Source organism: Phymastichus coffea, unplaced genomic scaffold (genome assembly GCF_024137745.1).
Source record: "Phymastichus coffea isolate CEN01 unplaced genomic scaffold, Cenicafe_Pcof_1.1 PCOF00054, whole genome shotgun sequence".
NCBI lineage: Eukaryota > Metazoa > Arthropoda > Insecta > Hymenoptera > Eulophidae > Phymastichus > Phymastichus coffea.
In genome coordinates, this window is record NW_026706865.1 from 407,390 (window position 1) to 430,922 (window position 23,533).

At 35.8% G+C, this 23,533-nt stretch overlaps 1 protein-coding gene across 5 annotated transcripts in view; it reads right to left on the reverse strand.

The window, feature by feature from the left end:
• Positions 1-232: 232 nt before the first annotated feature.
• LOC131665757 (uncharacterized) overlaps positions 233-23,533 on the reverse strand; it is a 48,275-nt gene continuing 24,974 nt past the window's right edge. For 2 of the 5 annotated variants that reach the window (XM_058937860.1, XM_058937863.1), the window contains exons 9-25: positions 18,416-18,493; positions 9,628-9,705; positions 8,795-8,899; positions 8,540-8,656; positions 7,759-8,045; positions 7,338-7,475; positions 7,052-7,146; positions 6,732-6,954; positions 6,273-6,364; positions 5,320-5,587; positions 5,020-5,127; positions 4,436-4,675; positions 4,145-4,212; positions 3,550-3,876; positions 3,108-3,281; positions 2,619-2,905; positions 233-2,517 (exon numbers count right to left, since the gene is read on the reverse strand). In XM_058937860.1, the coding sequence (XP_058793843.1) occupies positions 2,512-2,517; positions 2,619-2,905; positions 3,108-3,281; positions 3,550-3,876; positions 4,145-4,212; positions 4,436-4,675; positions 5,020-5,127; positions 5,320-5,587; positions 6,273-6,364; positions 6,732-6,954; positions 7,052-7,146; positions 7,338-7,475; positions 7,759-8,045; positions 8,540-8,656; positions 8,795-8,899; positions 9,628-9,705; positions 18,416-18,493 (2,691 nt within the window). In that variant the 3' untranslated portion in view covers positions 233-2,511. The remainder of the gene's footprint in view (positions 2,518-2,618; positions 2,906-3,107; positions 3,282-3,549; positions 3,877-4,144; positions 4,213-4,435; positions 4,676-5,019; positions 5,128-5,319; positions 5,588-6,272; positions 6,365-6,731; positions 6,955-7,051; positions 7,147-7,337; positions 7,476-7,758; positions 8,046-8,539; positions 8,657-8,794; positions 8,900-9,627; positions 9,706-18,415; positions 18,494-23,533) is intronic. The other 3 variants (XM_058937862.1, XM_058937861.1, XM_058937864.1) reach the window with 3 other exon arrangements.

A 23,533-nucleotide genomic window follows, 5' to 3' on the forward strand; every position in this document is an offset into this window, starting at 1 on the left:
ACTGTAATTATTTATTTATGTGCTTAATAAAATGGATGATTTACCAATTCAGAAAAAAGCTTATTTATTCCAGTTATCAAAGTAAAAAAATTGATTTTTTTAGTATTCAAAATTAATATTCGTTTCCAATATTTCTAAATCTAATATTATAATATCATACTAATTGGCTTATGGGATGAAAATGCAAGGAATATTTATAAAATAAGTCGTTTTACTACAAAAATTATAGAATATAGATTTTTATTCAACTTCATGCATTTTACCATACATAATCTACATCACGTTAACATACATCAAAGTATCATAAATTATATACCGCGATTTCCTCTTTCCAATCTAATTCACACGTGCTTTATCCGTTATCATTAACTTTGACATAAATTTATATGTTCTGTAACACTTTACAGTTAGATTTAATTTTCCTATATATTTCATTTATTGTTATTTTAGGATTTCACTTCGATTACGGTTGTTCTAAAAGAGTATTGAATATAAAAAAATTGTAAGTACAGATAGTTTGTTACAACAGTACTAAGTATGGAGAAAGAAATAATATTCAACGTAATAATTAGAAAATCAAACGTTTCATTATTAAAAAAAATAACATTAACGGTATAAATCAAACCATTATTTTTTTCAGTTTTCTGTAGCGTCCAGTTGTTTGCAAATAATAAACAAACATTGCAATTCGCCTATTCAAATACTTTGGAATTGTCTACAACGTATGTGCCATTTCAATTTTATATCTTTAAAAGTAAATATATGAACGACGCATTAACAATCTGTACTTTATTGAACAATGCATTTATATTTCTAATTTAAATTTACCTTAGCCATGGAGGAATAAGTTTTTTAGTATAAAATTTTCCAATTTTTAAATATGTACATATATATTCAATTAATTTATTTTCTTTTTTAACTACTTATTTCGAAGAGAAAGACGCTGGTTCTGTATATTTGGATATGCTATTTGCAAAAAGGTTAGATTATTTACAAAGAGATAAATGTAAATTTTGGCACTTTATCGTACTTTTATATAGTACGGGTATTTTTGTTACACTCATTCACTTATTTAAATTTAGGCATACGGGATTATATCGTTTCAAAATATACACGAAAGAAAATTTCGTGATTTCATTATCTAAGTTTAAGCTCGTTATATCGTCATTTTATTTTCAGGTACATTTAAGCAACATTTAAAACGTTCAAGGAAAACTTCCTTTTGCAGTGTCACATTATAATTGTAAATTTAACTTTCTTCCTTGTAACCAAAACATTGATATTCAATAAAAAAATTTAACTTTGTAATGGTATTTGTTAACAAACAATAAGTATAAGTACATCGTAAAGATTTTATTATTATAAATTGCACAGAAAGAAAAATTGAAAGTTTAACGTCACCATAAAAAAATATAAAAATTACATAATTTCGTATCCATAAACATTAATAAATCGGCATGCCAGTAAATCCCTTTCAACGTAAATGTATTCAAGTTGACAGTTGTAATTAAACATAAGCTTATATTATAATTTCATATTTTTTGAAATCAGCTCAAAAGAACAATTTCTTTCCATGCGTTCGCATTAATTGGTAACAATATTTGTAACAATGTTCTTTATTCAATACATGACAGGTGTAATTGGAATACTTTAGTGCAAATAAATATGTGATTATTTCTTTATTCCATCTAACTGTGAGTACTCCTTGACAAAATATATTATTATGAAATTAGATGAAAGGGAATTCACAATCGAACTCTGTGAGACATCACAGATACACTTGATGCATATCATCTTTCAGACTCATACAAATGTACTAATTTATTATGTATTAACTAGTACATAATTTGTGTACGCGAATTCATTGAAAAATGTATCAAATTTGAAAATCTAAGGAAATTGAAGTACAAAGCTGTACTTTATTTGCTTTATTGATATTGATAAAACTTTAATCCGCCAAAATAACTTGATACTCTTTTGAATAAGATTAGGTAAATATAGGTTAAAACAAAATGGCTATGCTCTTTACTTTCCTTTTTTCATATCTTTTTTAAATGGGTTCTCAATAAGATCGAATCATTAACGATAAATTACATGAACGTCTAAATGCAGACAATTATCGCCAGAAAACATAAAGCACTGTTTCATACAGCTTTGCGAGTCAGTCACTGTAGAAATTTGTTTTTTCACATCCATCTTCAACGCAATCATCAATTGAGAGACATTAGTCAAGTGAACAATAATATAAAGGATTGAATCACGTGTGTAATTGCCTCATCGCGTTGAGGAATGATAATCCCTCCGAGCCAACTGAAGGGTGTACCTTCGATCGCGAAGCGCTCGACGTCGCCGCTGACGAAAATCATCTTGTTGCTGCTGTTGACTCTGCTCCTTCTGGCGCAACAGCGGCTTTCTCAGACGTGTCGGCGTGCCAAGCGCGATTATTCTTCTCTTGGCTTCCTCAAAATCAATACCAAAGTCCATCCCTGGACTGGGCTTCTTTAGTCCCTATCAAACCTGCAATTAATATTTATTATTAAAATAGCCAGATAACGACAATAGCTTTTGAACAATAATAGTTTTGCGTCAAAGAAAGTTGCAAATAAAGCAGCACCGACCTTCCAGAGCAGGAGATGATTGGTCGAGTCCTCGCGGCCTGCCTGTAGCTCAGCCGACGCTTGAGGTCCACGGAAGTCTTCGTAACCATCTCCACCAGAGATAACGAGTAATCGTCCACGTTCGACACTATTACCACTACCGTTAGCATTACTTTGCTGTGCTCCTAAGGATTTGCTACCTTTCAGAGAATAACGATTGGCCTTAGGTCGCGGCTCACTCTTTGATGGACTGGCTGTTTCTACGCATGTGAGAAAACGCACGTGACCCGTGTGTCCGTGCGGTATGCCTGGTGGAATTATCAGTGATGTCATTATTATTACTCTGCGCGTTGAATTGAAAGTTTGCGAAAAATGAATAAAGCAAAGCTAATAAAGACAATGTTCTCTTGGACACGATTGAAAAATTTGTATTTGATTTCCACGAAATATAATGAAACCTCGACAAGAATCTATAGACAGTCGTATATTATGTCATGTCTATATCTGTACCGGTAACAAGAGGCACTTGCGACATCCTCTGAGTGGAGGATTTGATGTGTGGTATGGGTACTGTTAGAAGAACGCCTGCGCTTGTGCCAATCCACAGAAGCTCGTTGCATGCCAATAGCGCGGTGACCCGTAGGCACGCGGCCTTATGCTGCCGAATTATGTCATCGCAATCTGCAACGAGAGGAATGTTATTGTTAAAATAAATTTCAGACGAGATTGTTGAAATTATTTGAGAAGTAAGGCTGAGCGCATGGCGCAATGTTGAATCAATTCTTTTGTCTTTTCCGAATACCAGTCAGACGTAGATGTTATTTTCCAAGCATTTTCTACGTGTGATTGTTTAATTGTCAGCTCAACGTCCAAAATACTTTATTAAGCTCGAGTCCCATTGTTGAGAGCTCAAACAATACTGTAAAGCTGGCAGCTCGGAGTCAACACTTACTGGCAAGCATGTTGGTGACTGCAGGCGCGATATTGACGTCAGCAAGGCACTCGAAGCTGCCGGCGTGGAACAGCTTGAGAATAGCGCTGTTGTAAAGTGATATCCAGACGCCGAAACCACCTGAACTCGCCATACACGAGATCGGCCGGTTATTGTCGCTGCTCACACCGAACGTATGCTCGATTACCAGTGAGTACGGATTCAGAATTTTCACGCTATTGTGACTGGCGCACCACAATTTACCCGAGACTGGTAGCATCTTTGTTACGGGCGAGGCAACTGTGCCGACTGATAACGTTGTTGGATCCGATGTATTCCAACCGCCAACTGAAATTATTTCTAGCGCTAGATTTAGCTTGTTCTAAACAAATTGCCATTCAACGAGACAGAACTTGTAGGAAAACTTTTCACTTGAATGATGGAATGTTTATGACATCGAAATTTTACTGTTAAAAGATTTGCTTGGGCTAATAAAATTGGATACGTCTCAGAGACGTAGAAATGAATCGTAAAAATTTCGTCAAAACTGATATTCCTATTTTTGGATTCATAATGTAGTACGTTAGCGTAGTTGACCGACAAAAATCAGACTTACGGTGGTCTCGCGAGTAAACAGTAACGTCGCCGTTCGCTAATGATACAAACACTTTATTGTCCAAATATCTGGAACAAAGATGACAAGTAAATTATGATTATATTGCAATTAACCTTCTACAAGCTTTTGTAATAGAGCTGTCGCAATCAACTCATTTTAACCAGATTAAAGCATTTTAATTATGAATATTTTCAGTTAATCTTGGTGCTGAGTTACTTTTTTTCGAAATGGTTTTTATCCAAAATTATAATTATCTATTACTACTAGGAGAAAGAAACGAAGTTCACTCACATAATGCAATGAACACTGCTGCCGTGTTGCAGCTTGACCTTATTCCTCTTGATTCTGATGTTATCGGTGCAATTGTAGACGTGCACGCAGCCGTCCTCGGTGCCTAGCCACATGGTTGGCTGATTGAAGTCCTCGTCCAAGGCACCACTGTCGAGACTCGAGACATCACCACCCACTAAAGAGACGCTTGCCAAGTCCGCACATGGAATATCATCCGAGTCCGAGTCGTCTGAGCTTGAGCTGCAAATTTTTTCGTGCATTAAATTTTCTTCAATTATTGCCAAGGTAAATCCATTATCTGGTATACTACCAATTCATGTACATATGTCGTTAATTATGACGTAGAAATTTTGATGCACACAAGAATTAGTTTTATTATTGTTGCAAAGGAGATGTATTATTAGAGTTAGTTTGATTTCGTATCTCTTCTAACAAATGAAAAGTGTTAGTTATATTGATCGAGTAGGTATGGGTTTATTTGATATCGGAAGTTTCTATTAGTTAGATTATGGTATCAGTATACAGATGTTTTGTTGATAATGTGCACTCGTCAGTCTTGAATAAATTCCATTACTTTTAAGTACCTGTCAAGTTGAATATTTCCACTACTTGTATCTGTACTTTGAGCCAAAACACCAACAGTAGTTTTACTATTAACAAAGACATTGTTAACTGGTGCACAGGAATTTGACCTATTGAGTGCATGAACAGTAAAAAGTCAATAAGGGGTCCAGTTGATTTCTCATGAAAACTTGTTTTTTATAATTCAAGAAAAAACTAAATTTTAATTTGAAAGAAAATAATGTGGTAAAGAGTACCATTAGATGTATATGGTTTTGCACGTCGTCGTCGAACAAAAATCAATAAATATCCCAAATACTCACACAGACGTGCAGGCAGGAATGCCAGCAACGCAGAGAATTCTTGCGTTGCAGACGCCGTTGCATGACGTGACCTGCGGAGGTTCAGGACTCAAGCTCAATACACATACTTGTCCGACGTAACCGTCACTATTGCACACCCAAACGTCACGAGCTCCTTGGCCATTAGCCAATGTTGGTGCAGCGCACGTGAATTGCAAACCTGCGCGTGTTTTACGGATCGGCAGTGGGCCTACGAATTCCGGTACTGGCCTTCGATCTGTTGAGGCCACTGCATGAAAAATAAAGTTTATTGATTAGTCTGGTTGTTCGACAGGTAATATTAAAGTGTGAGAGCAATTTAAGAAGATCTATCATTTTTTACTCGGTGAACATGATGAGATATTAAACTGTGGATTGAACTGGGAGAACACCCTTACTGTCTGTACTAACAATTTTGATACATTTCTTTGTCCAGGAAAAAATTAAGTAGGCGTTCGTTCCAATAAAAATGTTGAAAAGGTTATTATTTTATTTTCTTCTCCGGAACTTTTAAATTAGCAGCATGCTTTTCTAGCCATGAACTTTTTTATAGAGAAATTTTTAGAAACGACGTACTAAGAATGTTTGCTTCCGAAAAGAGTGATAAAGCAGCTTACGCAAGAAAGATTTTCTTATATCAACTGTTATGAAAATTCTTAATAAATACTAAGTTCGCAAGTCAAAGGTCAAAATGTAGTGTAAATAATCCTTTTTCATGTGCATAAACGCAGAATTTTCCAAACTCGTCGCCTGAAGTGTAATGCAGTATATATAATTCTCGACAAAAGCAGATATGCGTAAGAGAGGAAACTGAAAAGCTCTTTATATAAAGTTTTAAATGCAAAAGTTTGCTAGTAAGAAAGAGAAAGAGAGAGAGAGAGGGGGGGGAGAGAGAGAGAGAGAGTGAGAGAGAGAGGTTTACAAAAAAAGCTCACCTAATTTTTGTTTGGCTTCATTGAAACTTTCTTCCCAGCTTGCTCGCTTGTCTGGCTTTGCAAACATCACAGATATATTCTCCATGCCACCTCTGGAATTTTGGAATTTTCCATGAGTTTATATCTTGATGTACGATAATGCGTAATGCGGAGCGATATAGCACAAGCCTCACAAAACAACAAAACAGCTTCCGTCGCTGAATTTATGCGATGCTGACTTATTTATATTTTTAATCGATGAAATAGTACATAAAATCCCTGTCATTTAATTGCTTGAAATTAATTAAAACAAGTTTATTAGAATCCGCGAAAATTGCACAAACGGAGTAGCTCAATGCCCATTGATGCAAGAGTTAGAGCTGAAGTGTTCAAGAAGAAACTTTTATTGTCGCGGAAAACGCGTAAATTTGTTCACTCTAACCGCAAGAGTCTTTTTCGCGAAAGTAAAAATAAACTCACTGCGTATTAAGAGTGAGCTCAAGACAAGCCAGCTGCGAATGTGCTGCATTACGTTCAGCCAACTGTTTCTGCGTCTGGTTGAGCATGTCCTTGATCAGATCCTCGAGCTGTTGCTTTGCCCCATGCAACGTAACGGTAAGCTCCTGCAGCTGTGCCAGAGTCGCGCAATCTTCTCGTAAGTGGTCGACTTCGCGTGCCATGCGCCTCAGATTTTCATCCTTGGCTGCAATTCATTCGATCGAGATGTTGATTGAGTTTCAGTAATATCGGTCGGTTATAGTCAGACGTAGAGAAATAAAAATTTGTATTCATCCACGCACCTTTTACAACTTCCAAATCATCCACTGGAATCCTCATTAACATTTTGTATTTGTTTGCTTCTAACAAGGCAACTAAACTGTTTGGGCAAGTACTCCTGTAAATAGAGATTCGAATAAAAATAAATGAATATTACCGCATTGTTTCTACGCATCTCGGTAGCTGCAACACTTTGGAAAATTCAAGTGTAAAGCCTAAGATATAACCTGCCTCTTTAGTTGCTAGGAATGGTAGCAGTTTTAGCGAGCGTGATACAGTAAAAAAGAGAGTAAAAATGTTTGTACTAACGTGGAGGGTTTCCTAATGGTGCCACTTCGTCGTTTGATGCTGGTGATAACAAGGAGATCCGAGAAAAGAAAGAGACCTCGTTCCTTACGCGTGCCTTGGTTCGAAGCTATGCTCACAAGATCGTGCCGGATAAACGTCCTGAAGTGATAATAAGTTGGCCTTTAGATATACTCGCGATGATCTTTTTCAATCAATCTTCATCAATTTATTTGACGGCGTGGTCGTTATCATTCGCGACGATTCGTTTAATATTTGATAATATCCTTCATCGTTATGTTCACAACAAACACTCCCGTTGACAAAGCCCTGTTCGCCCTCGATAGAATATTCAGTAGAAGTAATCATTAGTCAAAAAAAAAAGAAAATAGAGGAGAAGACAATGTTGGCCTAGTTTGCTTGGAAACTAATCAATAACACTTGCCTATCATTAGCGACAATCCCGACCAGACCTTCGACAAGAGACTGCACCTCTTTAAGAGTGGTCTGCTGTTGCTCCCACTCGAGTGACTGGCGTTCGGTACAATTGATCTTGACGACGAGCTCATGTACTTCCTTCAATGCTGCTGTCAATAAGTCTTTGTCCGGATGTGAGGCGTCCGTGTGTTTGAGTAAGCGTTGAATCAGCAATTCGTACCTTGGTATCTTTTGTACTGGCTTGATCAGCAATTGATCCAGACCAAGTTTACCTTTGTGCTCGCGTTCCATCGTCTGTGGGTTCAAAGGTTTTCCATTTATACGATGACATAGAGGTTTTTTAGAGAAAGAAATTTCTTATGTTTTTATTGACCGACTGTACAAGCATGACTAAGCGTTAAATGCCGGTCCTCGCTAAACTTTTAAAATTATATGCTGCTTTTAATAGTAAACCGATGAAAATATTAGGATTTTTTATAATCAATGTATTCTTTTGGAACTTGAACTACAATTTTCATTGAAGAAAATTAAAAATGAAGAGTTTGTAAAGTTCTCCATTGTAAAAAGATTAATTTTTTGTATAATAATCGATTGACTGGAAGAATTGAGTCTCTTTTAAGTTCCTTCAGATATATGTCGCTCTCCTCGAAATTCCGCTAGCTACTCAAAAGGGATCGTCGAAAGGGAGAAAAAGGGGAGGAAAACGGAAAAGATCGAAGAAAGAGGGAATTATGTTATGATGCATGAAATGACGGGAAAAGCCTATAGTACGATAGATAGTTAGTTACCTCAAGGAAACGGGCGAAAGCCGGCTTGGCTTGGCATGTCGTCTTGATGGCTTTTTTCGCAGACTTCCAATTGTCGAGGAAAAGAGTGTAGGTCTCGAGCACATCGGGCTTTGTGAACTACAACGAAAAAGTCAAACCACCTTTGTGAGAGACAGAGTATATTACCACGTTGAAAACTTCTACAAAGGAATTGCGCAAAGAGACATGAATTTAATCTTATGGGTAAATAATGAAGAAAAAAGCGCCATTGCGTACCACTTCAAGAAATACGTCGCCGATCGTTTGCCGTACTTCCCAAGTCTCCAGGCGTTTGCGCAACTCCTCCAGAAATACCTCATGGTGACTAAGAATTGCTGGTACCTGCGAGACAGAGAGAAGAAAAGCTTCCTGTTTATTCCAACTGAAGCTCTCATAGTACTTCGATTAACTTTTGACCCATTTATACGTGATTGACACACTTACAAATATAAGTTTTATTCTTTGTTCCCCTTTCACGATTATATACGAATGCTCGATTTTTATGCTCACAATGGAAAAGCTTTGTTGCTTTTTATTATTATTCCTAAGCGAGACGATGCTTCGAAGGTTTATTTTTAGAAAAACGATCGTTGCCGAATTTTTGTGAAAGACTTGTTTCGTTTATCTTTTCTTTATAATTGAAATTATGTAAGAAGACGCAGAATACAAGTGGTTCTTCAATACCGAATGAATTTAAAAATGTAAACCATTTTATAATTATCACTCATATATAAATCTAAAATGAAAATCATTGAAATGCAAAAAAAAGTTGTCAATGTGGAAACGTGATTTTACGTCAGCTAAGTTAATTTTATAGATGTTGAACATTAGATAAAAATCCAATCATGGCTAAATTTAATTGGCTGTAGTTACGCTTTTCCCCAAATAACTCATTTTTGCTATCGTCAAACGTTTTTCTACGATAAACTGAATTCATTACAGAGCTTTTTGTATTTTCAAAAAAATAAGAACAGTCAATCAATAATCTTTCCTTGTTATTGTATTTTCCTTCATAATTTATTATTCGAAGTCAAAAATCATGAAATTCATAAATGATTAAAATACAATACCTGATAGAATATCTCATCGACGATGACAGCATCGACGAGGTGTGCATTCTCGGGGCTCTTAAGGGTCTGTAGATATTTCTGAAACGAGCATATTTTATGGAAAATGAAAAATCAGATGTATACAAAAGTTGACTAACAAGATTAATCTCTAATCTGCGATTCGGTTAAATCATTGGCCACGCGCTCGCGGCTGGTAACATGTCGATGTCAATTTATTTTCATTGCGTCAACGACACTCTACTCTCTACTGGACAAAAGAGACGCGGTTTCAAAGCTTCGTAGAGGGAATCTTTTTCTCTTTCGCATTTTTCATCATCCTTGGAATTATTTTTGATTGTTTCGAAAAGACGCACAATCCTTTCCAAGCGTGTATTTTTCATTTTTTTTTCTATCTTTTTACTTTTTTTCCTCGATAATAATGCAAACTGCCGAAATTTAATCAAACGTGCGATCAGTTTATTTGTGTACGAAAAACGTTGACAACAATTGACTTTTATTTAATAACTGTAAATCTTTCAATGTCATTAAAACGTAGCATTTGAGTAATGACTATTCTCTTGTTTCATTGGCGAGTGAAAAGTTTATTATTATTTTTTCACGAAAGAAGTAATGAAAAATATCCACAAAATGTAAGATAACCTTGCTAGGCAACAGAGAATCTCTGTTATAACAAGTGATTCCAACCAGTGTAGGATACGATATGGGATCTCGAACCAATCACTTTCTATTGCAAAAGCACATGAAATAATTCATCACGCGTGTCATTCGTAAATACAGCAAAAAATCTTTGGAATTGATACAGGTCAATGGAGCTTTCTTTTTCTTATGGGAATTCTCATTGATTTTGGAAGGGAAATGGCGCAGTGAAATTAAAGAACGCTTGGATGCAGTGTATGGGGATGCTTCTCCTTCAATGGCGACCGTTAAAAATTGGTATAACGAGTTTCAACGTGGTCGTACGTTTTGAATGATCCACGCCCAGGTTCTCCGAAAGTACACGATATCGTACTTATCAAATGACCCTCGTAGGATGAAAAAAAAATTGATAACAAAAATTGTTGCTCGTCTCGATGATTTATTGATAAAAATGACTGGCAAAGGCAGCATTAAAAATGTTATCAGGCTGGAAAGCGTCGAGTTTTCGAACGGAAGCGGCATTTCAAACGTAATAAACTATTGAACTTGCTAAAGAGACTTGGTAACCTGCAAAATTTACAGTACATGAATTCTCTCGAGAGTGATACGATTGAAGCTAATGAATGTGCAGAACGCGCTCGTTTCACGGGACTTTCTTAATTCACACGCACTTCACAACCTAATAACTTGTCAACGATTACAATAGACAAGCAGTCGTCGTGTAGTAGAATGGCCTCCACCAACCTTTCATAATACGCATATTATACGTAAAGCGATCGTTCACGTGTGGCGCCGTGGCGCCCTGTTCTACGTACATTATGCGTAGCGCATAACGGCAACGTGACGTAAAAGTCTCATACATTGATTTTCTCACTCTGATCATGAATTCACTCTTTTGAAGATTGATTGATTTCTTTATCACATCTCGCAAAGTTTTCTTTGGTCCGTTTGTTTAAAACTCACTAACTATGCAACCAAAGGCAAATGTATACTTTGATAAAGAAACTTTATTTTTTTGCAAAGTGATAATTGAAGAATAGGGTCGATCCAACTTGATCTTAGCCAGTAACAACAACAACGCAAAGAGTGAGAAAGGAAAGTTTGGTAAAACGCAAACAACAAAACTATCTTGCGTGCCGCGGTGCCGAGGGCAAAGTGCTTTCCGCAGTCGCGCGTAATTCGGTCCAGTTTTCCTTGTTTGTGTATGACCGTGTATGCGTGTGTGCAGCAAGTAAGAAAACTTTTCATCGAGGTCTTGGCCGTCACGCTTAAATCCAGATACTAAGTTTACATTAGATTAAGCTGTCTCTCTCACTCGAGGGCGTACGCTATTCAACCGTTATGCTTTTACGCTTCGAGTCACCTTTTTTGCCCGCTTTAGAAACGTTCATTTTTTAAAAACTTGAAATGTGTGCGCACGCATGACATGGTGTTCTCGGTACTAGCCATCTGTTGATGTCAAACGATGCAAATGCTAACTCAACGACAAAGTAAATACATTTTTAATGAAATTGCACGCTGTCGTCTAACACAGCTACTAATTCCAGTGAAATTATTGGGTCTATATCGTCGCAGCAAACTGCCGATAAAATATCGCTAAAATCTTGTTTACCATGAAAATTTCCTCTTGCACTTAGCCGAGATGTCAAATTGCCATTGCAAGTGTTGACGCATTTCATATCAAATGAGTTCAGTTCAATATCAATATGTTTTTGTTTACTGCCTTTAGTTATTTAAGAGAGTTAACGAGCTTAATTTTCCATAGTGACGTGCTACTTTATAATGTAAATCTTCAGACAACTCATGTAAAATTTTAAGATATATGTATAAGAGCTGTTGCAATTTTAATAAATCTAAGAGGTACTGAGGTCGTCATTCAAAATCAATGTTAATTATTGATAGGCATGGCATTCATCGCGATGGATTTGAATAGGTTGAGTAGTTTTTCGGACAAACGGCTATCGGTTGCAGAAAGAAGAGCTAGAAGCAATTTGACTGAACCAAAATTACTCACTGACGACATTCTTGGAAAGTTTTACATACTTCCTCTCTTTTTTTTTTTTTTTTATTTTATTTATTTATTGTCGCATCCCCCGGAGTGGGTATTAGCGACAGTGATACATAGGTAAAATCGTTACAGGATCTTATATAGTTAACATTTAAGTATACAAAGATATATATTATTGCATGGTTAAATTATATAATGTTCGTTATTTTTGTTCTTTTTAAGAATTTAATTACATTTTGACATTGGTTTACATTATTGAGTAGGGTATCTATGTCACTAGATAACTTATATTTTTGTCTATCATTTTGGTATTCTGGGCAGTGTAGGAGTAAGTGTTCAATATTAAGTCGAGTAAAGCATTTATCGCACATTGGTGGATCTTCTTTGTTCAGAAAATGCTGGTGCGTTAGAGGGGTGTGTCCAATTCTGAGTCTTGTGATAAGGATTTGATTTCTTCTGTTGAACTTGGTGGCCGGGTTGGACTGAAATACATGTTTTTTGATTTTTCGTAGTGAGCAGTGATTCGTTTCTTCTATCCATTGGTTGTTCATTTCTTTATTTATCTCATTTTTCACCATTTTGATACCTATGCTTTGATTTATTTTGCATTCTATGGGATAGTTTAGTTGACAGGCCATTAAAGCTGTATCATGTGTGATCTTATTGCCTTTAGGATCAGCTAGATTTATTTCAACTATCCCTTGGAGGGAAGTTAATTTATTCTGTATGTGTTGGATAATCGTGTTTTGCGGTTGATCCTGTTGCAGTTGGATGATTAAGTCTTCGCAGTATGTGTAAATCGTTGTTCTTCCAGTAAAGGTAGTGTTACATAAAATGTGTAGGATTAATATTTCTTGCGAAGATTGCAGTCCATAATACTTTGGTAGCTTCAAAAGTACTTTTTCTTGTGAAGGAAGGATAGCGGCGGCTCCAATGCTGTTGGCCGACAAACTGATCCTTGTGTATATATGGAGCGGGTTGGAAGAGGAATTGGTTTCTTTACAGACGTTATTTTCACTGTGTTTTATAGTTTCCTCATCTGCTCTTGGTTTAGATGTTTTGTTAGTTGTAGTAGATTCGTAGGTAAGAAAGTCATTGTAACTTATGTTGTAATTGCTGAGATATTTTTTGGCTCGCTGATAAAAAGGTTTTCTTTGTTGTGGTTTGTTTGGATCATAAATGCTGAGATTTTTTGCTAGGAGACAGTGCGCTTGATTATGAGGTGAATGCAAGAGTTTTATAGCGTAGTTCAGAATTAACTTTTTCCGTCTTAAAGCTAGGGGTATCATGTTACTTTCACTGAGAATACTGATTATTGGGCTGGTTCTATAAGCTCCGGTGGCTATTCGCATGCATTCATGTAGTATGACATTTAGTTTGCTCAGTGTGCTTTCACTGGCTGAATCGTATGCTACGCAACCGTAGTCTAATTTTGATTGGATTAGAGCTTTGTATGTGTTAGTTAGTACTTGTTGACTAGCACCCCAATTTTTTGCGGATAAACACTTTAATGTATTCAGTCGACGTATACATTGATTTTTTAGTTCAGTGATGTGCGCTTTCCACGTTAGTCGTTTATCAAAGATGATGCCCAGAATTTTAACTTGGTCGACTACTTGGATGGTTTCTTTGCCGATGGTCAGTTGAGTGTCTTGATTGTTATTGCTGTAATTCTGAAATAATATGGCTTGGCACTTTGTAGACGAAAATTGGAATCCGGTCGTATTGGTGAATTCAACTAATTTATTTAGTACGTTCTGCATGAGCTTGATACTGGTATTAATGTTTTTCCCTTGTAAAAGTAAGGTAATATCATCGGCGAAGGCTGTACATTTAATCGGAGCTTGTATGAGTTGGAAGATATCGTTTAATGCTATAAGAAATAATGTTACGCTAATCACTGACCCTTGTGGGACACCATTTTCGATTGATATCGCTTCTGATAGTATATTAAGTATGCGCACTCTTATAGTTCCGTTGGATAAAAAATTTTTGATGAAATGCAGGATGTGTCCTGTGATTTTGAGTTCAATTAATATTTGTAGAATTCTTCGGCGCCATAGTAAGTCGTAGGCTTTGTTCATGTCCAGACAGACAGCAAGTAGATGTTGTTTAACTGCAAAGGCTTCTCCTATGTTTGACTCAAGTGTGACTAGACAGTCAGTTGTGCTACATTTCTCTCTGAATCCGCTTTGGCAATTGTTCAACATGCGATTGGATTCAAGAACCTGTTTAAGTCTTTTATTAATGATTTTTTCTAGAATTTTGCACATACAACATGTTAGTGCTATTGGTCTGTAACTATTTTTGTCATATTTACTTTTGTTGGGCTTAAGTATTGGTATAACAGTAGCTTGTTGCCATTCGTTGGGAAAAAGATTCCTCGACCATATTAAATTGTAAATATCTAGTAGACATTTAATGCCTTTAGATGGGAGTTGTTTGAGAAATATGTTAGGAATGGAATCTGGCCCTGGGCTCGTATTTTTGCTGTTATTAAGTGCCGATGTTAGTTCATTCATAGAGATTTGCCGGTTTATTGTGTTGCTACTGGTGTCGTTTTGCGGAATTTCTAAAGGGGTTTGAGATTTTTTGTATAGCAGAAATTCTTCTGTGAGATTTTCATCACTTGCGTTATTTGCAAATGATTTTGCTAATTTATTGGATATTGTGTAAGGATCATTTATTACAGTGTTGTTTTCTTTTAAAATTATTGTTTGATGAGAGTTTTTACCTTCGATCGATTTGATTTTGTTCCAGATTTGGTTTATAGGCTTCTGATAATTCATAGATCTTAAAAATTCCAGCCAAGATTCTTTTTTACTGGTTTTTATAGTTCTTTTTGCTATTGTTTTTAATCGTTTGTGTTCAATTTGGTTTTCTAGTGTTCCTTTCCGTTTCCAAGTGTTAAAAGCTCGTTTAGCATTTTTAACAGCAGTTTCACAGTTTTCATTCCACCATGGAGTGTTGTGTTTAGGAGTTTTCTGAGAGCTAATAGGTATGCTTTCATTGGCTGCGTAAATGATTATCTCTTTGAATTTTTCAATGATGCTATTTATGTCGTTATTGTTGCTGTCGGCGAATATGCTAATTAATAGTTCGAGCTCATTGATTTTGGAATTGATGCTTTCTTCGTATTTTCTCCAGTCAGCTTTATAATACTTCCAGCGCTTGATTTTGATATTTGCTTCGTTTATTTCTGTGTTGAATATAGTCGTCACGAGAGGAAAATGATCGCTTCCGTATAAATAGTCGAGGGCTTCCCAGTTGAGTAGTAGGGCCAGGTCATTGCTGCAGATAGTTAGGTCTATCGAACTTAAGTTGCCGGTAGCCGGGCTGCAGTACGTCGGAGCACCATTGTTAAGTAGTTCGATATTGTTATTTTCAAGAAGTTCTCCTATGATTATCCCTCTATCGTCAATTTTGATTGAGCCCCATAGGGAGTTATGGCTGTTAAAATCACCGAGAAGTATAAAAGGTGGAGGGAGTTGGTTGATTATGTTTTGTAGCATTTCCTTGTTGATATTGTATTTATCGCTCAGGTACACATTACAGATCGTGATAAGTTTATTGTTAATAACCGTTTGTGCGGCGACTGCTTCAATTTCTGTATTTAGAACTATTTCTTGGCTGTATAACTTTTCATTAATTAAAATGCATACTCCGCCACTGGCTATTAAACAATCTTGTCTATTTTTGTTATAACAATAGAAGTTTTTAACTTTAGCTTTTTCGTTACCTTTTAAATTTGTTTCTTGTAAGCATACGATATCAGCCTTTTCCTGGGAAATTAGGGACTGCAGGTATTCGAATTGTTGTGCTAAGCTATTTATATTCCATTGCATGATTCTAGCCATTTTTAGTAAGTTTATTCTACATCTGAGTTGTTTGGTGTTGGGTCTGGTGTAAGATTTGTGTTTGGTAGTTCGATGCATTTTACTAGTCTCGTGCAGCGATTTTTGATGCTAGAGTTACGTACGTTTGGTTTAATTTCTTCTTCAATAAATTGTTTAAACTTTTCTAGATCAGGGCTGTATTGTTTGATAATGTCGATGGGTTGTTTGACTCTACAAGTGTTTTCGAGAAGACTTTTAAATTGATTATAGTTTAGAAGTGTTCCATCTGTGTTCAAGTAACCTCTGATGCTGCGAAGTTTAACGTCTAGATCATCTTCGAATTCGTTATTTTGTTGGGACATTTTGACATTTTCATCGCTTTCGTCTTGTTTGTTAGTCATTACAGTGCCTACTGTTGCTTCTTTTGATGTATCGGCGTCTAATTTACTTAGTTTGCGCACTTGTTTGATTTTATTTTCATTAGGACTAATGCTTGTGTTGGTAGTTTGAGTAGGACTAATCTGTGATTCGTTCGAGCTGATTTCAGAATGTAATCTTTTCTGCGCGAGAGTAGTATTATCCGGTGCTTGTGGTATCGTGGGATCGTTCTGGCTTTGCGAGTCAGCTGTTTCGTCTATCTCCATGTGTCCGATGTTTGCTTTTTCTACGTTAGTACAGTCCTTTGCTAGGTGGCCTTCTATGTTGCAAGCAAAACATTTGATAGTGTCTGTGCTCGAGTAAATAAAGTAGCTAACTTCATCATAATTGATTTTGAAGAGAGTGGGAATTTTCTCGATATCTTCCGGTTTGACATATACTTGTTTGCGCCAACTACCTACGTGTTCATATCCTTCTTGTGTGATTGAAGCTTTCAGAGGTATAACAGGGGACCCTCTGTTTACTAATAGTTGGTCGAGAATGTCTTCAAATATGTAGTTTGGTATACTCGGAGAGACATTTGAGAAGATTACTCTCTTGAATTTACTTACTAGTGGTCTGACAGGTACTGCGTGCTCGCCGATTGTGATGGTCTTATGCTTGTCGGTGAAGTCGTCAGCTAGATTTTTGTTTGATAAGTATATACAGATGCGGTTTTTAGATATTCTTGAAGCGAACAGGACATTGATAGGTTTGACGATTTTTCCTATGACACACGTGTAGTCCGTGAGTGTCAGGTCTCCTACACAGTCCATAAGGATGGCTTGGTCACGTTTGGGAGTTTGGTCTTTTTGAGCGATTAAAGCATAGCTGGTGTAGGAATTGTTGATTGTGAACGTTGGGACTTCTTTTGGGGATTGGGTTGGAGATGTAGGTGTCATGGTTATATTCACTGCACAACTTTTACTTGATTGTGAGGAATAGACAGGCTAGGCCCGTACACGCACAACGTAACAATAACACTCGCGAGGAGCGATTATATCACACGTCTAATCGATACGAATGCTACGCGTGAACTATACTTCCTCTCTCTTTCCTTATTTTGTTCAAAGTTAACTAGATTTTAATCTGAACAAGTTTCGAAACGATTAAATATTCTCACTCGCAACTACCGTGGTTATGGATGCAAACTTGTTTGTTATGTTTTTGTACACCACTTCACAAAATATTCAAGGTTTATTCTTCTTTGGAAAGCTAATTTTACATTCACGTAAAAGCGTTAACTAATAATTTCTCCTTGGAAGGCTTCGCTTTTCAAGTAGCTTATGAGATTGATTGGATTCTTTTCTGAAAAATTACCTATTTCTTACGATTCTAAAATGGTGTAAAGCGCCTTTTTACGATGATTCAAAGAAAACGCAACGACAACAATGTTCGATATTTTCTGATCAGCAGTGGAGTGAATAGTACAACGTAATGTTTAGAGAAATTTTTTTATTTTATGACAAGTAACGCAATGCGATTCATGTTGCTCATTTTCAATGGTAACAAGATTTTTTCTTATGTAAAATATCGATTGCATTATTCTTCAAGAGCCCAAGTTGTTGAAACAACATTTTTAACAAATATACTGACGTTGTGTCGTAATAGAGAACCAGAGGAACCGTTTTATCGATTACGTTGTTCATTCAGATTTAAAAAATTCATCGAACTATGCAATCGATGACATTGTTGCTCTAATACATTTCTATAATTTCAAAGTCATTAAAAAAAATGACCCCCGGGATACCATTCCTAATAAAATTTAAGAATGTTTGTTTTCACTGTTATTCTCAATTTTATATTCCATCATCTATCATTTAATAATATACGATACGCGTTACTCAATGTATATTAGAAAAAATATTATTATAATGGATAAAGTACTCACATTGACTAGTATTTGCAAGGCCTCAACGTAGGAACGTTCGGTGTCGTATAGTTCTACGACGACGTGAGTTCGCGTATCCTGAAAACAAAATTACAACTCCTATAGACAAACCATAATTGAAGCTGTATTAATGAAATAAGATCACATTCAAATTATTTTCAAAGCCGCAATGAAGTAAAATAATATTTATACATTCTTTCATTCATCTATCACACGAAAATAATGTTATTATTTGTTTATACACGCAGTATAAAACCATAGCTCACTCTAGAGCAACACAAGTTCTAATAAAATTAGTTTCCATTTAAATGATGCAAATATATAATGAGGAAAAGCTAGTTTGCGTGACTCAATTCAAATTATAGTAAATATTCAAGTAATACTTCTTTCAAATATCTATTTCCAGATTTATTTATTTGTTTGATTGACAATGAACTTATTGAATAAATTAACGTCTTGTTAATCAATTTATAAATCAGAATATAATATAAGAAATATTCATATTACCGTATAATTGTTTTACCGGGGATCAATTCTGAGTTACCTTAACACGCGAAATATCAAATGAAATAAAGAAGTAATTTAATTGAAGCAATGCATATGTTTCTTTTTTTTATTACATTAGCGGGAACGCATTCGAGAATACAATTACATGCGCTGAATATACTAAACACGCGTGGAAGCAATTAAGATCAGATTTACACAAAGACCATGTCGCATCAGTTGTATATGGAAATTCTATTTCGCCGACAAGCATTATCGAAGAATACTACCATGAAAAGTCGTTGTAAACGAGCCAGTGGCTGATCAAAAACATTTCATTGTCATGTAACATGAAGAGGAAGAGCGTAAAACGATTACGCGTGCTATGACGATTAACAAGCTGATAGCCTCACCACCCGTAGTGATGAGGAGTGAATCTCTCTTCCACGAGGCACACGTGCCATATATACTGTAGGCTCGGACGCTTGCGAAAAACGTGAGTGATCCACGTGCGGCTCTGCCGCTGTTACTACTGCTGCTGGACATTGATGAGGGCTACTCGCGTGTGCGCCTTATTCTCTACTTCTTTCGTCCTGAGGCAAGGTGACATTGAATAATAACCAGTTGTATGAATGTGCGCACATATATACATGCTGTTTGGAAACTTCGGACGCGTCAACTACATAAGATTCTGACACGTTACGTGGGGTAACGCTTGCCTTCTTATTTTTTCGGCCATCCTGGTTTGTATTGCAAGCTGATTTTTTATTCATTCAACGACTACGATTCATAAGTACGACAGAGATTATTCTTTTCATCTTGGCTATCGATTGGACTATTGCCAAGTGCTTGTATAGTGCTTACATTGGCCTCTTTCATTGGAGTGCAGCTTGAGGTACATCTCTTTGTGCTCCTTGAGAACTTTATGCATTCAAATGCATTTGTGTTACAGAGATCACATGTGTTTGTTATGGAAGCGATATAAAGAAGGCTATATGGATATATATTTCTGACTAACGTCAGAAGCTGCTCGTTTTTTCGCTATTCAATGATTAAAACACTATCACGTTTTTCAATAAATGCAGGTTGCTAAATCAAAGCTCACATATCATTCATACTCTACATATGTTTACCATACAATAAGGAAATAAAGGTATTCGCACTTATATTAAGGTTGCATAAAACTATCCGCTTAATGATTTAGTTCAGCTCAGTAGGCTAAACAACTGACCCTCGTGTGTGCCATTTCATATTAAATTTATCCGAAAATTAGTAAAATATACTACCATCAGGAGTTTAATACTTGTAAATATGTTTGAAAATATGACATAGCGGTAACAATAATTTCTTAACGTATTCATGTAAATAAGAATATTGCACTTGTGCCGGCCAAACGGATAAAAATATCGCAACCAATTTTACAATAACTCCTTTTAGTTATCTTTGCCTATTACAGTACATGCTTTTATAATGAAATTCTTTGTACAGTAAACAACAAAATAATTTTGAAAAACAATAAAAAAATGTACTTAATTGTAAGGGAACTATTGACAACGATATACATTTTAATAATCACATTGATTAAGTAAAAAATTATCGAAAAATAATAGCGTGCAAAAATAAATCTTCTCCAAATGTATAAATTAAACGAATATTAAAAAAAACATGAATACACAAGAAGGAATACTCATGGATTTGAACAAACGGGCTAATAATTCGACAAGACAAGTGTTACCCACCGAGTCCTTAGTCGACTGCCTGCCATCCTCGCTATCGACGGACAGCTGGCTGAAGAGTCGAGACTCAACGCTCATCATCTTCGGCACGATAATCATTGATTTGACTCCTTTCATACACTCCGCTTAAATACCTTACTTGCACGTTACTCACTACTTCGTCTTGATCACAGACAGTTTCTTTTTTATTATTTCTTAGACGGGCATTGCTGTGCCGCTGTAGAAAGTTTGCATTGCTTTGTTGTGGCTACATCTATCTTAACGTGAATACGTCGCCCATCGATATAAGTGCATAAAATTTGGAATGCATTAATTAATATGCCTTTACGAAGACCCAGAATTCATGTATAAGCTTAGCTCAGTTTCTTTGAAAGACTATAGCGTGTGTGTTGAAGTTTTACGATCAGCTCACACTCTCTCGGCTATCTACAATAATGTTTAGTCTGTGAGATTATTTAGTATGCCACATAGAGCCTATCTAACATTTGTGAACTTTCTTTTATATTTTTAAAATATATTTATTGATGTCTGACCGTACGTATTTTTCTCTACTTGAAATACTCTTTCATGTGCGAATTCTTTAGCTTGCAAAATAAAAAACTTTCTATTTTATTTCAGGTAAATAATCAATAATAGAAATAAATATAGAAAACACAATACCTGAAATTTCTTCTTAACGTGATTAGAATTTATTCGTTAATGTAACTGTCGAAAACCCGAACACACGGTAATTAAAGATGTCTGGCAATAGGCTTAACTGAAGATGCGTCAACCTTCATTAAGTCAACCCCATGAAAGGCATGAGCCGACTGGTACGACCCTCGGTTGCAATTTCGTAATATAAAAGTTTCGCGCGCGCGGCACGCGGAAGCTTGTAGCGCCTGCGCATTGCCGTCCTCCCATCCAAATTCGACTGAAGGACGACTGCAGGGAGAGGCATATAAAATAATACAAGATTCACTATTTTCATTATATTACGAACTTGATTGCGTATTTTCTAAATGTCCTGTTATCAATTAACGAATTCTCCTGTACCACAGGATTTGTTCTCCATGAAAATTTGCTATTAATCGCCCACGACAGTTCAATCCGCTTTCCAGTCGACACATAATGACGTCAACGTTTGACAATCAGTGCAAACAAAACATTCATTATAAATTCAGTACGCAGAAATCAAATTTATCTCGTTGAATTTATACTCAGTAAAATTAATCCCTGCATGTTTTCAGAACTAATTAAAAGGCCCTCATCATTATCACCCAAGATAAAGCAATTACAGTTGTCAAAAACTATAACAATCGCGGTGCACGTGCTTTTCCTTCATAATTTTTTTCATCGTCGCCGACGTCGACCTTGAAGATAACTTAGGGGGTTATCGAGGCTTTCAAGGATGTATTATACGTGTATCGTTGTGTACACGCACGCTCACGCGTCTCATCTCATTATCGCGAGTTTTGCCATCTCGATGAATCTATCATGAATTCTTATTATTATTAATATTATTATTACTATTATTATTATTATTATTATTATTATTATTATTATTATTATTATTATTATTATTATTTGTAGTTTTAGAGTTGTAATAGGTTAATTAAGACATTAATAATTTATTTAATTAGTTTTCTTGCGTTGGAAAGATTTTTATTTTTGTTCAATTTTTGATAAACTAAGGAAGATTGAATCTTTTTTTATTCTTTTCACAAGTGACAAAGTATTTTATATATTTGACTAATTTATCGAAATGGCTTAAAACATAAGAAGTCTTTCATATCAAATGTTGCAATATAATTTTAGCCTATTGAAGTGTGATAATGTCAAAAAACTTCTATTAGACTATAAAAATAGTTATTCACGCGGAGTTAAATAGGATGTACCTATTAATTCCGTAATTCTCTCTGTATGACTAACGTTCTTTACAGCACTTAAAATCAGACTTGATTTTATACAGATTAATATTAGTCTTTAAAACTTTTATGCTTCGAAGCGTAGTTTTATATTATTTATATTTGATTCTTATTGCATATAAAATATTACAATACCCGTTTTCACCATCGTAAGTAGCGTTATAAAAATAAGCAAATCAAAATTGGTCATCGTGTCATGGCTTTATATAGATAGCTATATGCATTTACTCTATATATGAATCAATTATTTTCATCGAATTTTAGATTTAGAGTCTCGATTTTTAAATAAACATAATAGCGTTATTATGATTATGTGTCATTCTAGATTAGTAATGAAAATAAGGGAAGATAATATGATGAGTTTAAGCTGTAGTGTAAGAGAATTGTTTTTATAAAATTCGAATAATAAGATAAATTAATAAATTGGTCGATTGTCAAATAGTATTAGGCATGTGGTCGAACAAAGTAACTTACTGACAATACAAAATCGATTGTGCGAATTGGCTATTGAAAAACAGATATTGAGCGAGAAATAATTATTGAAAGTGAAATGATTAAGAATGCACATTAACAAATTAAAAAGCAATCTGTCAAGTTAGAAAAAAATATCTCCATAGAATTGAAATTACCGGTCTAATTAAAAAGTTGATCTAAACTCCCGGCATTCGTAGCCTAGAATGTAAAAACCGTTAATATGTTTGAAAAATAGAAATGAAATATATAGATATATGTACCTTGCAGTAGTGAATGTAAGCATTGCAGTCCAATAGAAAGCGTGCAGAAAACACACACTTGTCTTGCTCTGGCTCTTTCTCGCAAGCACTAAACGTAATAATGTTGTCAACCTATCGCAGGCACTTGCTCGTGGCAGACTGAAGCGCCGGCAGGTAGCATGCTCCTGTATCCCGGCGGCGCCCGCTCCTCGCTCATCGATCCCCCCTCGCGCGCGCGCCTCTTCATTCGCACGCCCCTGAGACGCCGGCGCGCAATTT